This window comes from Salvia miltiorrhiza, chromosome 7 (genome assembly GCF_028751815.1).
Source record: "Salvia miltiorrhiza cultivar Shanhuang (shh) chromosome 7, IMPLAD_Smil_shh, whole genome shotgun sequence".
Taxonomy (NCBI): Eukaryota; Viridiplantae; Streptophyta; class Magnoliopsida; order Lamiales; family Lamiaceae; genus Salvia; species Salvia miltiorrhiza.
In genome coordinates, this window is record NC_080393.1 from 1,295,036 (window position 1) to 1,314,697 (window position 19,662).

General features: G+C 33.0%; 3 protein-coding genes across 16 annotated transcripts in view; 2 read left to right on the forward strand and 1 right to left on the reverse strand.

The window, feature by feature from the left end:
• The window catches only part of LOC130991390 (putative late blight resistance protein homolog R1B-16), a 50,166-nt gene extending 45,729 nt beyond the window's left edge, over positions 1-4,437 (reverse strand). Inside the window, exons 1-2 of one of the 2 annotated variants that reach the window (XM_057915575.1) lie at positions 1,653-4,437; positions 1,399-1,572 (exon numbers count right to left, since the gene is read on the reverse strand). In XM_057915575.1, the coding sequence (XP_057771558.1) occupies positions 1,656-4,322 (2,667 nt within the window). In that variant the 5' untranslated portion in view covers positions 4,323-4,437 and the 3' untranslated portion in view covers positions 1,399-1,572; positions 1,653-1,655. Of the gene's footprint in view, positions 1-1,398; positions 1,573-1,652 lie in introns of those variants that run through there. The other variant, XM_057915576.1, reaches the window with a different exon arrangement.
• A 5,344-nt stretch (positions 4,438-9,781) lies between these two features.
• On the forward strand, positions 9,782-13,483 carry LOC130991398 (uncharacterized). Of its 13 annotated transcripts, none has more exons than XM_057915597.1 (9): positions 9,782-10,345; positions 10,521-10,611; positions 11,296-11,390; positions 11,489-11,518; positions 11,585-11,617; positions 11,691-12,004; positions 12,091-12,309; positions 12,390-12,584; positions 12,861-13,483. In XM_057915597.1, exons 3-9 carry the CDS (start codon positions 11,309-11,311, stop codon positions 13,230-13,232), a joined length of 1,245 nt encoding a protein of 414 aa, XP_057771580.1. In that variant the 5' UTR covers positions 9,782-10,345; positions 10,521-10,611; positions 11,296-11,308; the 3' UTR covers positions 13,233-13,483. The 13 variants fall into 13 exon arrangements, with proteins under 13 accessions (XP_057771580.1, XP_057771573.1, XP_057771586.1 ...); XM_057915590.1 differs by having other exon boundaries at positions 9,782-10,032; XM_057915595.1 differs by having other exon boundaries at positions 9,783-10,345; positions 11,304-11,390.
• A 715-nt stretch (positions 13,484-14,198) lies between these two features.
• LOC130991388 (uncharacterized) lies at positions 14,199-19,275 on the forward strand. The gene is made up of 6 exons (XM_057915573.1): positions 14,199-14,577; positions 15,029-15,103; positions 15,451-17,964; positions 18,044-18,137; positions 18,245-19,059; positions 19,138-19,275. Exons 3-5 carry the CDS (start codon positions 15,461-15,463, stop codon positions 19,049-19,051), a joined length of 3,405 nt encoding a protein of 1,134 aa, XP_057771556.1. The 5' UTR covers positions 14,199-14,577; positions 15,029-15,103; positions 15,451-15,460; the 3' UTR covers positions 19,052-19,059; positions 19,138-19,275.
• Positions 19,276-19,662: the final 387 nt, after the last annotated feature.

Genomic DNA, 19,662 nt, shown 5'->3' on the forward strand with positions numbered 1-19,662 from the left:
TCACAAGAAGGGGGAAGCCTCTTCCACACAATCGTCGTACTCTGAGACGCTTGAGAAAGTCGTCGTCGAAATGAAGGAACATGCAATCCAAATCGGTGGCATCGCCGAAGCCAAAAAGACGCTCGCCGCGGTGAAAAGAGAGGAGTTCGATTTGAAGATCCTCAATATGGATACTTCGAAGATGAACGAAGCTGAATTGGCATGGGCACAACGATTTGATCTAAGAGGTGCTCAAGCGTCGATGAATCATGTAGTTTAGGATTTTTAAATTATGTTAGTATTTTTTTAAAGTTATTTAAATTATGTAATTTTTAGTTTTAATGTAATGTTTAATTTTATTTTCAATGAAAATTAAACATTTTAGCATAAAAGTGTTGAAATTGGAATTTTGGTGGAAATGAGGATTTTAGCACCAAGGTAAGAACTATTCATTGGAGGGGGAGGTGCTTAAGGTGGGGACCACCATTTAAGACCCAACTTAAGCACCTCCCATTGGAGATGCTCTTAGTCGGAAACCCGATAATCACAATTTGATTATCTGGTTAATCGGTATCCAAAATTTTTAAAAAATTATTAATCACATATTGATTTGATGATAAAGAGATCAATTAACGAAATAATTAATATTCGATATCCATTTAAACAACCATACGAGACATTATCTCTATTACTATAATGTAATTTTATCAATAAGAGTAGGAGTGGGAACCAGGTCGGTTTCGGGTACCCTATCTGAAAAAAATGGGTATCCGGGCTCGAATTAGAAGGGACACCCTGTACCGATCCCGAACTCGATTTTATAATCGGGTAGCCTAATACCCGAGTCGAATATTCGGGTATCCTAAATTACCCGGTCAAATGTCAAGTTTCAGAAGTCAAACTGTTAATTCGGATAAATAGGGTATTCGAGTACCCGAATGACCCGATTTGGCTTAGTAGGGTATTTTGGTTAACTTAATGTGATTTTATTATTTATTTCTTGTATGTTTTTGGTGCTGCGAAGCATCAAAATTATACAAGAAATTTATTTAATTATTTTACTATTTTCTCCTATATTTTATAGCTCCTAAATTAAATTTAGGATTATAAAATATAGGATAAATATTAAATATTTAATTAATTATTATTACCATTATTTTAAAAAGGGGGTTATAAGGAGGAAAATGTGGGCTATGAATAGAATGACCCCAACATTATATATTTATGTTCAAGAAGTAATATCACGCATGCCAATTTTATCCAGCTAAAAGTACTAGAACTAGAAATGTTTAAAGATCATAATTCATCCCAAACTCCAAATTAATTAAATTTGACAAAATATATATCAATGAAATTATAATATCATATTAAAAAAAATCCAATTAAAGATTCAAGTCTCATTAAAAGTTCCATGGCAAACAAAAGAGGAAAAAACAAGGCAGTAAAAAAAACACGAAAAGTGAAAAACAAAGCAAATTGTGAAGCAATAGTAGACAAGACAAGAGAAGGGAAATCAAATGAGTTTCAAATGTGGCCACTTTGAGTCGTCTTCAATCTTCATCTTCCTTTCTTTTCTCTTCCTCTTTCTGTGCTCTGTAGATATATATGCGACACAAGAAATTCGTCAGTTTAATGAAACCCAACAACATGATTAGAGTGAAAATAAGACTGACCTATTATGAGATACGAAGTTGGAGGTCGTAGTTCTCGTATTCAGATTGCTGCTCCTCCTGAATCTGTTTCGCTGAGGCCACTGCAGAATCGCTGCAATCTTCTAAGTGGATTAATTGGAGGGTTGGGATTTCTCCAATGCCGACGGGGATTTCCTCTAGATAAGGACAATGTCGTATAATGAGATGGCGGAGTCTAGGGAAGTTGGTTTCATCAGCTCTCCAACGCACCAGTCCATAACAATCATCGAGTTGTAGAAAGTGCAATGAGCTGAATTCATCTCCTTCTGCTATTTCCCACTCTTCTTCTTCTTCTTCTTCTTCTTCTTCTTCTTCTTCTTCTTCTTCTTCTTCTTCTTCTTCTTCATCGTTTTCTTTATCGTTGTCGTCTTCATCTTCTTCATCATCGTCTTCTTCTTCTTCTGTCTCATTGCTTTTGAAGCTACATAACTCTATCTTGAGCACTTCCAGATTCGGTAGTGCACACAGAGCCGTCGTCCCTACTGGAGTTATTACACAATCCTCCAGATTTAATTTTCTAAGAGTAGATGGAAATTTGAGTAGTTGCAGATATTGATGGCGTGATGTCCAGCTTAATGTTTGGAGTTTGTGAAGATGACTCAGATCAACTACTTCACTCATCCCTGATGAGCCTTCAACCTCATACCAGATTTGCAAGCTCTTTATATTTGGAATGCTTTCCAAGAAACCCCTTCTAATCACTGACCGACTTAGCACCACACCCCGTATCGTCTGCAGTTTCTTGAGAACAATTTTTTTCATGTAATCATCTTCTATCCTGAGATATGTACCCAATATGATGAGATGTCTTAACTCAGACATCTCCCACAACTCAGCTGGGCAACAGCTATGGTAGGGTAGCTTAGCAATCAAGGTTTGCAAATTACACAATCTTGATATTCCACTTCTTGGCAATGACTCGCAATGGATAGATAAGTAGCGTAAGTTCACAAGTTGTAATATTTCTTCCGGGAACTCAATCTCAATCTCATCATACTTATCCATTTCCAATAAATCCAACACCCTAAGCAATCTTAATGTGAAAACCATGGGAAGTACATTCCTATCCAACTCGATCAAGAGTAGAAATGATCGAACCAGTGACATCTCTGATGAAGAAGCATACTCATCAATATCTTCCATTCCATATGATGTGTGAATACTCACACGACGCAGCTGGTTAGAGAATGTGAGTTCGGTGGAATTCTTGACATGTAGAAACTTGTCATCATCAGCTTTCCTAATGCATAAATCTCTCAAAAGATCATGCATGTTGTACCTCTTTGTTTCTACATACCAATCATAACTTGTAATAACCGAAACTAGATTCCTTTCTACAAGTGACTTTAAATAATCCTTTGCCTCTTCCTCCAAACTTTTATCTCCATTCGATTTCACTAATCCTTCTGCTACCCACATCCATATGAGTCTCAAGTGGTCAATCTCATAATCTTCAGGGAATGCTGCCATATAGAGGAAACATGGTTTCAAGTGAAGCGGCAGATGGTTATAACTTAAGGATAGTATATTGGAGAATTGCTTGTCTGATTCACCAATTGCAGCTCTTACATCGTTCCCAATATTCTCCCAAACACCTTTCAATCTTTCCACCTTTGACAAGAGCCCTCCAATCACATTGATAGCTAAAGGAAGCCCACCGCAATCACTCGCAATCTTCTCTCCTATCCCTTGTAACTCATGAGGCCAATCCTCTTCTCCAAACACAATTTGTCTAAGAAGATCCCAACTTTGAGACTCGCTCAGCAACTGCACCTTATGATGCAGACTCTTGGAGTCTGCATATTTGGCGACATCCGATTCCCTAGTGGTGATCACAATCCGACTCCCCTTATTGTTGTCCGGGAAGTACATTCTTATCTCATCCCAGAATGTGGTGCTCCAAATATCATCTAATACAATCATGTATCTTTTACCACACAAGCTCCTATACAAGATATCTTTTAACTCACCATCTCCCTCGTGTTTATAGTCTGATCCAGTTATGCAACGAAGAAGGCTTAATAGAATTGACCTCATATTGTAATCTTGTGAAATTGTGGTCCAAGCAAGATAGCTAAAGTGGTCAAGAATGAGTGAATCTTGATAAAGTTTTCGAGCAAGAGTGGTTTTACCTATACCACCCATACCCACGATGGGCAGGATCTCCAGCTTGCTCTGCATCCCGGTCAGCCGATCCTTCAACTGCATCAGATCTTCATCAACTCCCACCACGATGCTCTTCGAGCTCGGATCTGGCAACAGAGTAGCACCACTCGATGAACTGCCACTCGGCATCGTCTTCCCCTCCACGAGCTTCACCACTTGTTCCATTACGGAATCAAGTTGTTGAATTACTTGTTGTAGATCTGGTGTTGAAAAAGTAAAGCTCACGCCTTCAGGGCTGGAAAGCATTTGAGCAACCATCTGAGATTCAATGATGTCTTCAGCTCTATGTGCTGCTTCTTGGATTTGACTTTCCAAATTCTCTATAATTTTGGAGGGTGAAGATTTCTCAAGAATCTGCTGCAGAGAAGCAGCTTTTCCGAGGAGGGATTCGAGTTGCGGTTTGTTGTGATCAACAATCCAGCGTGATTGTTGAGGATTCAAGATTTGTTGTAGGATGGTGATGAGGGGTTGAAGATTGTAAGCCATTTCTGTGATCTCTTCTCACTCACAAAGGATAGGCAAATTTGTAGATATCACAACAATGATCCAATCTGTATAAGCTAGGCAGCTGTTGTATTGACTTTGAGCAAATAAAACAAAGTTGTAAAATATTGTGTAGTTGGCTATTTTTGTATTAGGGTGGTTGTAGTTTGCATATTTTGAATTGGGTGCATCCATTTTTATATGATCTTGGAAAGAGAGTTCAATATTTTATGTTCTTATATATTCAAGTTAAATATGCTTAGATTTCCTATTTGCTATATGAGGATCTTCTTGGTAAATCTAAAGCTTAGATTTCATATGTGCTAGCTACAAACTAACAGTTAATTACTAGTCAGGTTTGGGGTGGATATCATATCAATGTTATTGTTTCTTACAAGTAGTCGCTTTATTCTCTATAATTGTATTCGACTCCTAATTAATTAACTAAGACTCCACTACCAAAGAACCAATTATTGCATAAAACACTATTGACTTTTTAATATTCACTCCACCTTTTGGATTAAAAATTTGAGATTTTTATTATCCTTATGGTAGTGGGTTTAACTTTTTAAATTTTGTATGTCTTAATAATTACTAGTATAGACTATACTATACTCTGGTCCACGGAACTTATGAGCTGTTATGTGGGCAAACCATGTGATTTTTCTATCATTCAATTTTATTAATGAGTAAAATGTACATTTATTTCCATAAATTATCACTATCAATTAGTTGGTCGTGCATTAGGATTGGCGAATGTTAATAACCAAACGTAACATTTGAGTCAAATAAATGCTTAATATTACTATCTTCTAAATGTGATAATTTCTTCGCTCACTCGTAATGCACTTTTATTAAAACTCATATCATTTGTTTTTGAAAGGGGTTATGGCTGGAAAACACCTCAAGTTTGTTAATTTTTTGGTATATATCATGACCTTTATTTTTTGCCAGAAAATACATGAATTTAAGATAAATTCTGAATTGTCATACGTTGGGCAATTTCGCCCAAATTTAATATGATGTCGCAGTGAAAAATGCCTTAGGCTCTTTTTTTATTAGTATAGATAAGATGCATATATGCCTCTAACGTCTATTTAATGTTGAATGTTTTCGTAAGCTAAAAACACTGCATCAATCAAATAGTAAATAAGATAAAAAGAGGTGAAATTAGAAATAGTCATTTTACTAATTAGTTAAAACAAAAAAATGTTCAAAAATTTAATAACTAAAATTAGCCACTCTTATCAGGATATCCTTAGACTACTTCTATCAGCGACCTTTTCCAGGTTTGGTCAACCGGCCACATCTATACTATATTAAAAGAGCAGTTTTCAATTTCAAATTGATTTCAAATCAATTTGAAATTGATTTGAGTGGCAATTTTGAAGATATATGAAATATAAAGGTTATAAATAAATTACACATTCACACCCCACTAATTCACCCTCATATTCACCGCATGAACTAATTCAACATATCTTTTAATTAATAAATTATAAAACTCAAATTAATGCAATTATAAAATCTATATATATATGAAACACCAGTTTTTAACGTTAACTTTTTGCCGCCAAATTTTCTCTCTCCTTCTATCACTCATTTTATCACATTTTCTCTCTCCTAACTCTCTCATCTCACACGTTCTCTCACCATCTTCATTATATGATTTTTACCAATTTTATCTCACTTCTCTTTTTCTTTTGATTATTTTCTAGAAATCATCAAATTTGATTCGTGAAAAATATTCAATATGGATGTTAAATTAAAGATCATGACAATATCTTTAATTTGATGTAAAAATTATATTTAAAAAAATTGACACAAAAAAGTTATAATAGTTTGAAATCATAAAATTAATTTATTCCTCTCTCCTCTCTCCTCTCTCCTCTTTCCTCTTTCCTCTCTCCACTCTCCACTTTTTTTTTTTAACATTGAAGTCACGTTATAGTGTTTTTTTTAAATCATATTAGCTCATTTCAAAGCTCTTCAATTTAAAAGTATTGTTTTAAAGCAGAATTTAAATTAATTTAATATAAATTTATAGCTGAATAATAAATTATATCATCTTAAAAATTATATTTCAGATATGGTTTAAATTTATTAAATCTTTAATTATGTTTGTATTGTTTTTTATATTTATTTGTATTAACATATCTACTATTACTATTTTTAATTAAATATTATATTAGATTTACATTTACTATATATTAAGCATCAAAATAGCTCACTGAAAAATTATTAATTGGAGAATCAATATTGATACTATTTAAAAATAAAAAAAATAAATTGAACTGCTTAATTTTATAGTAGCACGTCTATTTAAATTTAAAAAGATCATGTATATTATTTAAAAATGAATGACAATTATATCATGTTCAACCCCTGTTTTTCCACTAATCGATTGATAAAAAAAAAATTGTCATATTTATTCAAATTACTTGGCACATATAAACTTACAACTCATCAATAACACCATTATTGAAATAATCTATATATAATACTCCCTCCGTCCCAACGAAAGCGGTGCTCTTCTTTTCGCCACGGGATTTAAGGAGAATAAGATTGTAGTGTAAAGGTGTGTGAGGCCACATTGTTTATAGTGTAAAATTATTACCAAAAAAGAAAATGCACCACTTTCATTGGGACGACTTAAAAAGGAATACGCACCGCTTTCATTGGGACAGAGGGAGTATAAAAGAGGAGTTTGTTTACCTCCAAATTTTCTCTCGCCTCATAAACTTTCCCTCCAAATTTTATATCTTTTTTTATTTCTTTTTAAAAAATCATTAATTTCTATTATAAAAATAATACAAATGGATGTTAAATTAAAGATTGTGAAAAGATCTTTAATTTGATATAAAAATTATAAAAAATAAATTTGAGATTATTAAGTTATGATTGATTAAAATATTAAAATTGATTTTTGTTCGCTCTCATTTATCTATAATGTTGAATATCGTACTCTATTTTCATTGTATTTTCGTTTATTGGTGACAAACATAAGCATATGTCATTTTTTTCCTTTTAAAAAAGTTTACATGATTTTTAAATATAATTATTTAAACTACAATAATTTTTAATGCAATTAAGGAGGAGGAAATTTGTATTAATTTTAATATGAATTTGTAAATAAAATATTAGTTATATATATCTTAAAATTAGAATTTAAAATATTATATATATTAATTTAATTATGTGTACAAATTATTTATTTATTTATATAACAATTTAATAATATACGATTTGAACTTTTACGAGACAAAATTATTATATTAAATGACGACTATTAATTTAGTTATATTGATGCTTTAGTATAATCGTAACCCGTGCATCGCACGGGAGAGTGTACTAGTAGATAAGTAAAAAAAAAATGGAAAAATGACATTGAATCAAATGAATCGACCGACCACGGTCTCATGCCAACGAAATCAGACCTCTTGGTCTCATTGCTTTTTTGGATAAAGCTTTGATGATGTGGCACTACAAGAATATAAGGGTTTTAGCCACACATAATTTGTGACACATAATTATGTGTGGCAATATACCCACACATAATTAAATATGTGTAGGTAAATTCATTAGACAGTTTTAAATAGGTAATGACATTTAATTATGTGTAGGTAAAAATATTTAGTCACATTTATTTTTTATTTTTTATTTTCCGTTTAACTCTTAATATATTTAATGCTGACGTGGAAGTTTTAGCCACATATAATTTGTCACACATAATTATGTGTGGCAAAATACCTACACATAATTGAATATGTGTAGGTAAATTCAGTATACGATTATAAATAGTTTAAGACATTTTATTATGTGTGGGTAAAACGATTTAGTCACATTTTTTTTTCTCTTAATATATTTGGCAAACAATTAAAGTGTGAGATGAACATTTTAGTGACACATTTTTTTTTACCATTGATTATATTTATTTTATTTTCTTTTTTATTTTATTTAATTTTTGTTTAAACATTATTTAATGTGAAAAATTACTATAGTGTTAGATACACATATGTATCGAATATATGTGCTTGGTTGATAACTCATATATTAACATTTATATAGTGTAGTTAAAAAATTTATGTTGCATTCAATTTATTTATTTATTCTTCTTTTTTATAGCAAAACATCGTTAAAAAAATCTAATGAATTCTTATCTCAAATCACAAATAACAAAAATCCCATTTTTTAGGACTCTTTCAATCTAATTTCATGTAAATTTCTTTTTTCATATCTTTTCAAGTACCATCATTTTCTTTTTATTTTGAAACAAGTCCGTTGTTCAATTGAGATTTGTTTTGGATTATTTTGACTATTTCCATGTATATCTCTTGATTTTGTTATGCAAATCTCTATATATATTTGAGTTTATAGGAAATTTTAATAGACTCTTTTGTTGCAGGTGTGAGAATTCTATATTCTTGAGTTATGAATGCGAATGAGAATAAGAAAGTGAGATCATCGGATATGCAATTGCTAGTCGATGATTGCATTGTGGATCCAATAGCATCGGTGGAAAAGCTTTTAAAGGAGGCAAAAGAATCCTTAGAAAAAGCTGAATACATGGCTTTGCATCTTAGGTCTGCACAAGAAGGTATGAATTTGTATGCGCCTGATTCGGAAGTTGAAGACGACGTTCACGAGTCTCGTGCACCATGCATTCGACGTAGCGCAATCAAGGTTGAAAAGAAGCCCATAATCAAGGTTGAAAAGAAGCCCATTGTGAGTGATGAAGATGAGCAAGAAACTGTTAGAAACTCGGACTCGATACTTAAGATTCTCTTACCAGAGTATTTTAAATTGAAAAAATAGATATGGATAAAATAGTTTATGTTCATGGTTTGCTTATTGTGGTATGGATTAAAATAATTTCTTGTCATGGTTTGCTTATTGATCGTGTTTTGTTGAGTTTATTAAGTTTATTGAGTTATTGAGCTTTAGCCTTTCATTTCTTGTCATCATATTATACATCATAAATTTAATTCAAGATGTTAGATTCAAAATTTAGAATAAGTAATTGAAATATTGAAATTAAAATTGTCCAACAAGTTTCTCAATCAGAATTAAAATTAATTTTGCAAATATGAAACTTAGAAAATAAATATGAAATTAATATCAAGATTATGTGTAGGTGAATTCATTAGACAGTTTCATATCAATATTCTATTATTTCTGTCGTGTTTTTTTTCTAATGACCACAAAAATAATAGATGGTTATTTAATTGAAATTATTTTTATGCTAAATTTAGATGTTTTTTACAATTAAAAAATTATGAGTTTTGTAACATTATATTTTTGGAGTTACCCAATAATTGGCCCAAAAAATACATTAAAATGATAAATGTTTACCCACAAATATTTAGTTACATTTTTTATTTATTTTTGTTTAACTCTTAATATATATTAATGTTGACGTGGCAATTAGTAAAAATTACTACTTCATAGTTAATATATGTGTGGTTAATGATCTCGTCATTCTCGCCTTCTCTGTTATGCCCAATTATTTCTGTTAGCTTCGCGCCGTGTTTCTGAAGGGCGCTACGCCGCCAGGAGGTGAGGGACGAAGGCGTGGAAATTGTTGGCGACGTGATTGGCGCTGAGTTCGGCGAAGTCGAGATCAAACTCGGCGATGGTGAAAGAGATCGAGTCGTGCGGGCAACGGGCGAAGTTGAGGGGGCGTACGATTTTTCCGGCAAAGGGGGAGAAATGGGTAAGGGTTTGAGGCGATGAATAATGGCAAAGCTCATGTTTGTTATTAAGCTCACGTTTTTAAAAAATTTGATGGATTGTTATCACTAATAACAGATAACAAATTCTGGTGGAGTCTTCCTTATTTTTAGGACTTTAGTTTCGATAGAAAATTTATATACATGCTTCCCTTTATTTTCTCTATATATCAGTACTGAAGTTGAGGTGAATGCATATTCCTTTTTTTTAGGACTCTTAGAACTCTTTTAGTTTCCGTAGTAAATTTATACGTGGGCTTCCGTTTATTTTCTCTACATATCAGTACTGAAGTTGAGGTAAATGCATTGTCAAAAAATTTCTGATTCCACTATTTGTTGACTCGATTCAATTCATTGTCGTACTATTTTTCGTGAGTGAAATTCCTGGAATTCCTTTTCATCCGTCTACTTTTTTGTTGAAAACACAACTTATTATTGAATTTGTAACACTCTATCTATCATGTTTTCACAGAAGTGTTGTGTGTCCTCTGTCTATTATCCGTTGCTCTGCTCGACAATATTGTGAAGAAGCTAAAGAATCCAAATACGCGTGTCACTCGAGAGTAAGTCTGATTCTATCTTCTTCTTTTTTTTTCTTTTCATGTAAATTTCTATTCTTATTGGAGAACTCAACTTATTCAACCAGGACACATCTTAATTTTGATAATTATAATCAACATATATTGCAAATTTTATCACAGCACAAAAAAAGATAGTTTTGTTATGTTATTCTTGGATTATGAACCATATAGTATTGGAGACAAATACCGATAAAGATGCTACAGAATATATAGAATATATTTGTATTCCGTGTTACACACATATAACTATGATGTTGAACAGTTACTGAATTCACACCAATTTTTCTATTACATCATTAGATTACGTGATTAAGAAAGGAACCTAATCTATAGGGGAAGAAAATGTGCATCTGCCACTTGTTCTAGTCTTTATTTATGCCTCTTAAACTAAGTTTATTTATCTCAAATTTTGTAATGTCACAGCTATATGTAAATAGGTGTCAAATAATATTATGCTAGTATTTTGCCGAAAACTTTGTTATCTTCTTTGAGTTTTAAAGCTGATTTTTATTGCTAAAGGGGTACGAATGAGCATAATTTTTCATAATGACTTAGATCTTGATAGTGATGATGATATTGATGATAATGATATTAATAGTACATGAGTATACACGACTTCAATTTTCAATTTTAAAATTTTGTTATATGTATCTAAACACATTGTAGTTGTACAGTTAATATGGCTGGCCGAAGAGGTGGACTTCGTGCAACTAGAAGACATGGCAGTGATCCCAATTCTACGTCCTCTGCTTTACGTTCTGGTTAGACCTAAATAAATGTGTAATATGACAAGATTGCTATTCTTTTAGTGTTTACAAAATTTGCTGACTGATACATTCTTATTTCATTTTATTTAAAGACTCGTCTGCGACGGTTGTACCGCACGCTGGTAAGTAAACTTATATAAGTTTAATAATTTTTATCTTAGTCTAACTTGTTTCTATTTCTTATATAGCTCAAAGTCAAGATAGAACGGAGAACAATATTGGTTAGTTAGATAATTATTTAGTTACTTAAGCATTTTATATAATTGTTCATTAATCATTTTTACCTACTACCAGGTACTGAAACCCAAGTTCACGGCTCACCATCGAACAGGAGAACTAGGAGTTCTCGTGTTCGTGGACAGACCTCTGCTAGGGCATCTCGTGTTCGTGGACAGACCTCTGGTCTAGGAGCTCGACAGGCATTGAAACATGCCAAAAACAGGTTTAACGTCCAGTTTAGATTTGGTGCGAGAGCAGCTGTATGTGCCAACACCTCAAAGTTCAACAATGAAATTGGAAAAATTTTGCGTACGGATTGTAGTCTCCATTACGATGAGTGGAGGGATGTACCAGAGTCTGTTAGGGCACCTCTGAGGGAGAAACTTCTTGTAAGTAGAATTACGAATTTAAATTTTATTTAATGTTATTGTCATATGAATATTAAGTCAAATGTATATTTACATTGAAATTGCAGACACTCTTCGATATAGATGTTGAAGATCAGAATGTCATACATGTTATCAATAGGCAAATGCAGAGATCTTGGCGTTCCTACCGATACACTCTGCATAAAAAGTTCAAAGAGATTGGAGGAGATGAAGATCCAATCAAGGCCAAGAGCATTGGACATAAAGGAGTTAAAAAGGAGGACTGGGATTATTTGTGTGATTTATGGGCTAGTGAATCATACAAGGTACACAATAATTTAAAGGTAAAATGAATATGTATGTGTTATTTTAATAATTTAGTATTGTATATGTTATTTCTGTAAAGGAACGAGCCAAGAAGAATGCCATTTCGAGATCAAAAAGAAAGTGGGAATCTAGAAACGGATCCAAGAGTACTTTGCGCCACCATATTGAACGTGGAGTTGAGTTGGATGCTCCAACTGGACAAATTGAGACATGGCGCATTTGTAATTGGCAATCCGACAAGGGATGGTCGTCACCGGAGCTCGAAGCGAAATATGTAAGTATTTAAGTATTAAATTATTAATTTACTATTGTAATGCCATTTTTTTTTACCTAAGTGCTCTTGTTATTAGTTCAAGTGAAGCAAGATTAAATATTTGGGATTTATATCTAAATTTAGACCAAAAATGATAGCTTGTAGAATATTTTGTATTTTAGCTAAACTTGGACTTATTTGCTAATTAAAAATTTGAGAGGATTTCTTAAAAGTTGTTGGTTAAGACTTGTTTCATTTGTACATGCCCTGTCTTCACTGAATAACTTATATCAACAGGAAGATATGATGCAGCTAAGGCGAGATAATCCACCGGATGAAATGACTGATAAAGAGATCATAGAGAAAGTCCTTGGGCGACAATCAGTACGTTTGAATGGTTGGGGGCGGTCGCCTAGCAAATCTAGAGGCGAGTGTAGCCAAGGCTCAATTCGTCCCTCGTACGAACAACTTCGTGATGAATTAGATGAGAACAGAGAGCATGTTAAAACACTTGAAGATCGGATTCGGATGTTGGAAGAAAGGCTTGAGAATAACAGTGCACATAATTCTTCCATACGACGAGCTCCCTCAGATCACGCTTCCGCACCTTCTAATATGAATGCATCTCCTGCAAGTGATGATGGTTATGATTCAGATGATATTTGTTGATCGACTTTTAGTATATTTGTGAATTCTGCACTTATTTTGCTTGAGGACCTGGTGCTGCTTGATATCTGTGCAAACTCGCCACCCTTTGTAATATGCAAGGGTGTAGGCTTTATTTTCCAATTGTTGGCTGATTTTGCATTTGTTTTCCATTAGCTGCGGTAGTTTTTGACTAAATTTTCATTTGTTTTGTCATTAGACTCTAATTTTTGGTTAAGCTTTTCTAATTTTATATTATATAGCTTTACTCTCAAGCTCTCATAAACATGCATTGCCTGAACTTTCATTGATCAGATTTTCCTTTAATCTGTTTGGATTCCTTTTCGTCTTTCCTCTACAAAAATTCTGGTCTCTGGAGTTCATGAATGAATTTTTGTGGCCTGCTGGATTGTTCATTAATGGGACCTGCGAATGTTTTCATTTAGAAATGCTCCAAATTAGGCAATTAGTTTTCTTCTAACCCAGGTCTGCAGTAGTTGTTTAGCATGACACAATTTTTCTTTATCTTATACTAAAGTATGCAGATGGTCCTACTGCTAGTTGTTGCACTTTGCATTCTTTACCTGTATGAAGTGGAACTATTTGGTATCCTTTGAAGCCTCTTCAATTTCATGATTAAATTCTAAGCAGCTTTAGAGAAATAACAATTGAGTCAGACAGTACTGATGATTAAAACTTGGACTTATTGTTCATCTTGTTTTTTTTCTGTTCTATAATCATATATGCTTCTTACAGTAACTTAAACTACCAACAGTTTGGCTTGTTAATAATTTTTTGATACAAACACTTGATAAATTATGAAATATATATATAATCTAATAAAATATCACGTTGTAGTGTAATTTTTTGATACAAACACTTGATAAATTATGAAATATATATATACTCTAATAAAATATCACTAAAACAATAAACAGTATATATATATTACGAATAGTAAATAATGTTAATAATCTATATCTCCTTAATTCAAATACCATCCTTTTCTTTTTATTAGGAAATAAGTTGGTTGTTCTAAAAAGATTTGTTTTAGATTCTTTTGACTATTTCATGTATATCTCCTGATTTTGTTAGCCAAATCTACAATGTAATCTCTATATATATTTGAATTATTGAGCTGAGTGGTCATGTCTCTTCTCCTTCTACTGTAGTAAATTCATGTGATTAATCTAATCTGCACACATTCAGCGTCACAGCCGCTCTCCTCTCTCGTGACCGTCTTCTCCGGCTCGTCCAGCTCCAGTCCGGACGGCAGACCGTCTTCTCCAGTCGGTGGCGCCGACAGCCCCGCCACTGTGAGCACGAGCGTCCCCCTTCCAGGTGTCCACCCGGCGGCGTGGCAACACAAGTTAGTTGCTGCGAATTATTAGTAGTTTTTTTGCTGCGAATATATAAATGTTCAATACATTAATTTGTTGCTCTTGGTAGTTAGTTGCTGCGAATTTATGTCTTGCGAATTTTTTTAGAGATATACCAGTTAGAGATATTAATTTATATTAAGTATTCTATAAAAATAGTGTTTGATATTCAATTAGTTTAATTTACTTGGAGATATAACAATTGACTCCATTTATTGTATTTGTAGGGTATTTTTCTTGATTTTAACACTAAATTATTTTATATTACTTCTAATTAAAATTATTTAATACTCGTCATCAACCCTTTAAATTACAAGGCAATGTGAGACAAAGAAGAAGAAATTCATCTGTATATAAAATTTTCATGTAAATTACTTTTCCATTTTTTATTTCTCCTCATGTTATAACTGATTTAAGTTGGTGAAATTAATGTTGTTACAGGTTTCATTTAAGATAGGTGATTTGAAGTAGAAGTTATTTTTATTGGTGGATTAAAAGAAGGAGCTTTGCAGCTGAGTAAGTCTTTCAACACCTTAATTTAGTGTTTTCTTATTTACGTTAATAAAATTTCATTAGTGTTTCTTATTTCCTAGCAAATGTCGAATTTTATTTCCTGTTTTCATTATCTTTTGCGTATGACGTGTTAATTTATGATCTATTATTTGAGTTGATTAATTTAATTTGACGTGCTAATATATGATAAATTATTTTCGATAATTTGTCTATTTATGCACTTTTTAGTCAAATTCTGTAAGTTGCAAAAATTAATCTGCAGTGATCTTATTTGGTTATGTAATTTTTTTTATATGGATTTGTTTCACATTGCATCTTTTTTTTTTTTTTTATTCATATTTTTATTCTAGATAACTTGAGATGGATCATCAATGGGTAAAGAATAGGAATCGAATTTCTTCAGAGTATATTGATGGAATAAAGGAGTTCATGCATGTTGCTAGACAAAGTTTGAATTTAGATGGATTAACCTTGTGCCCTTGCAACAACTGTTTGAATACAAGATTGCAAAGTATGGAAGACATTAAACTTCACTTGATTGATGTGGGAATTGATACTTCATACACACGATGGGTCTACCATGGTGAGGAAAAAACAGATGAGGATTTTGATGGGGTTTTTGCTAATGACGATGTTGGTTTAGAAGCAGGATTACATGATGCAGTCGGTAATCAATTTTTTGATATTGGGCCGACGGACGATTTAATCGAAAACCAACAACCAAATCATGAGAATAATGCTCGTTATGAGAAGTTATTTGAAGTTGTGCATAATCCTCTATATGAGGGATGTGGCGAGTCTGCGTTGACTTTTGTTGTGAAGCTAATGAATATTAAAGTGTTGAACAAGTGGAGTGATAAATCATTCGAGATGCTACTGAAATTATTGCACGAGGTATTGCCCCAAGATAATAATTGCCCCGATAGTTATTATAACACTAGGAAATTGCTTTGTGAAGTCGGATTAGGATACGATACTATTGACGTTTGTCAATATGATTGTGCCATCTTTTATGGAGAATACGAAAATGCTACAGTGTGTCCAGTTTGTAAAAGCGGTCGATACATACGTCATAAGATTCCACATAAAAGGTTGCGATACTTTCCTATCACGCCTCGTCTAAAGAGACTTTATGCTTCAAGGCACACGGCTAGAAATATGCGTTGGCATAAAGAAGTTCGTAAAGAAGAGCCCGGTGTCTTACGTCATCCTGCTGATGGGAAGGCATGGAAAAATTTTGATGAGTTATATCCTGATTTTGCTTCCGATTCAAGGAATGTAAGAATGGGCCTAGCTTCAGACGGGTTTAATCCGTTTAGCAATATGTCAACATCACATAGTATTTGGCCGGTTATTTTGATGCCTTATAATATGCCTCCATGGTGTACAATGCATAAGAGCAACTATCTCTTGACATTATTAATTCCGGGGCCAAAGTCTCCTGGCAAAGACTTTGATATTTTTCTAAGGCCGCTCGTGGATGAACTTAAAGCTTTGTGGCAAACTGGGGTTCAGACCTATGATGAATATTCTAAATCACAATTCACACTTCGTGCAGCCGTTATATGGACAATAAGTGACTTTCCAGCATATGCTTACTTATCTGGATGGAGCACGATGGGAAAATTAGCATGTCCAATATGTCTAGAGGACACTCGTTATAGAAGAATTCGTGGGAAACAATGTTATGCAGGTCACCGATCTTTTTTAGATGAGACACACACATGGCGAAGAAGCACAGAATATGACGGAAAAGCTGAAAGAAGAAGACCACCTCGTAAATTTTCCGGTGAGGATATTTTGTTACAATTAGACGGGTTACCTGCATTGACTCCTGGTAAAGCACCAAATAATGAAGACAGGAAGCGCAAACGAGGTGTGGATGAGTTGAATTGGACTAAAAAAAGTATCATGTTTGAACTGCCATATTGGTCGAAGTTGTTAATGCGTCACAACCTTGATGTCATGCACATAGAAAAGAATGTTTGCGACAATATCATTGGGACCTTGTTAAACGATCCTTATAAATCTAAGGATACGCCAAATGCACGCTTAGACTTGCAGGATCTCAACATTCGGAAGGAATTATGGCTGAGGAAGAGAAATGAAAAATTTGTTAAACCTCACGCAAATTACACGTTGAGTAAAGTAGAGTGTGTGAAGTTTTGTGATTTTATTAAGTCTATTCGTCTACCAGATGGGTATGCATCAAACATTAGTCGATGCGTGATGAGTTCCAACACACTTGGGGGAATGAAAACTCATGATTGCCATGTGTTGCTCCAAAAAATACTACCGGCAGCCATTCTTCCGTTCTTAGAAAAGAAAATACGCGTCGCGCTTATTGAGGTATCTCAGTTCTTTCAAAAGTTATGTGCTAAGACATTATACGTTAGTGAGCTTGAGGATATGAAGAATGGGATTGTTATCTTATTGTGTAAACTTGAAAAGATATTTCCACCGGCATTTTTCACTATTATGGTCCATTTATGTGTCCATTTACCGGAGCAAGCATTGTTAGGAGGACCGGTCAACATGAGATGGATGTTTGGGATTGAACGTCGTATGGGTACATATAAAGGATATGTTCGTAATTTTGCACGCCCTGATGGATCTATCTCTGAAGCATATATTGTTGATGAGGCGATTACATTTCTGTCTCGTTATTTACTTAATACTGAGACAAGATTTACTCGTTTAGAACGAAATTGGGATATATCTATTGCAAAATACTCAATGGAGATATTTAACAACCAAATTCGCACATTGGGAGCACCTACTTTTGAACTTTTGAAGGATTATCGCAATACAGCGCACTGGTATATTCTAAATAACTGCGGAGATACAGTCGACATTTTCATAAAGTGAGTACTATATATTACACTATTTTTTTGAATTTTTTGTAGGGGTATGAATTTCACTTTTTTTTTTTTTAATTTGTAGTGAGCATAAAGAAATTCTACGATCTAAGAATATACGAGAGGAAGATGTTGATGGAATTCAAAAAAATGAATTTCCTACTTGGTTCAAGGAAAAGGTAAATATATTAGCATGCAATATTTGATTAGCCTACGATATTTTACTAAGATTCAAATTCTTTATATTGATTATAATAAGTACTAAGTTCAATTTTTTTTTTTATAGATGTCTGTTCTTAGAGTTAATAATGATCCTAGAGCTACCGATGATTTGTATTCACTCTCACAATGGCCGGATGATCGCTACCGAAGTTGGTTTAGTTGCATTGTCAATGGTGTAAGATTTCGTTGCAAGATACGTGATGACAAGTTCAAGACACAATGTAGTGGAGTTAGTACATGGGGTGATGGAGGGGTTGATGATATCATATACTACGGTGTATTGATTGAAATCTTAGAGCTAGACTATATCAACCAAAGAAAAGTGTTCTTGTTCCGTTGCAAATGGTACAATTCTGATCCAATGGGGAAAAGAATAGTAGTTGATCACAACTTGACATCAATTGATGTGACATCTGAATGGTATAAAGATGAACCATTTATTTTGGCCACACAAGCTCAACAAGTATTTTATTTGCAAGACCTATCTCGAGGGAAGAATTGGATGGTTGTGCAAAAGGTAAACCACCGTAATATTTTTGATATTGTTGAACGTGAAGAAGGAGAAGAAGAACCCATTACCAATGAAGTATTTCAAGAGGATGATTCAAGTGAATTGCCACATTTTCATCCAACAGAAGATGTAGTTGAAACAAGTTCATTGGTTAGAGAAGATATTGATCCAATCACGATTCCAGATGGATTGATGACTTCACTACATGTTGGAGATTACGATCAAATTGGGGAGGATACAGATGAAAATAGTGGCGATGAAAGATTTATCGTCAATGATGAATCCATTTTAGAGTCTGATGTTAATGAAAACTCCAATGACTCAGATTTTCAAAGTGATGATGATCTTGATAGTACATGAGTATACACGTAGGTAACCCAATGTTATAATATGAATTTTCGTATTTGTTTTTGCTCTACTTATCTAAACTTATTATAATTGTACAGTTAATACGTGGCTGGTTGAAGAGGAGGACTCCGTGCACCTAGAAGACATGCCAGCGTACTTAATGCTATCTCACTTGTTTTACGTTCTGGTGAGACATTAAAAAAAAAAAAGAGAAATCTATACTATATTTAAAAGGCAACTTTCAATTTAAAATTAATTTCAAATCAATTTCTAAATTGAATGACAATTTTATAGTTATAATAAAATTGAAGGTTTATATTTAAATTATATTTTTCTTTTTACTTTCTTTTCTTTAACTTCTTATTCGTTGTTTAAATTTTTTTTTTCCCAAAATTGTGAAAGACGATTAATTATAAAATATTTAATATGCTTATAAAATTCAAGATTACGATAAGAGCTTTAATTTGATATATTGTTTATTTAAAATGTAAAAAGTAAATTTGCTTAAATATTAAAATTTTAAATTAATAGTTTTATTAGAAATTTAATTTTTCTGGCTAAAATCCTAGGAATCAAAGTTAATTATGTAAAGTTCAAACTTAGAAAATAAACATAAACTTCAT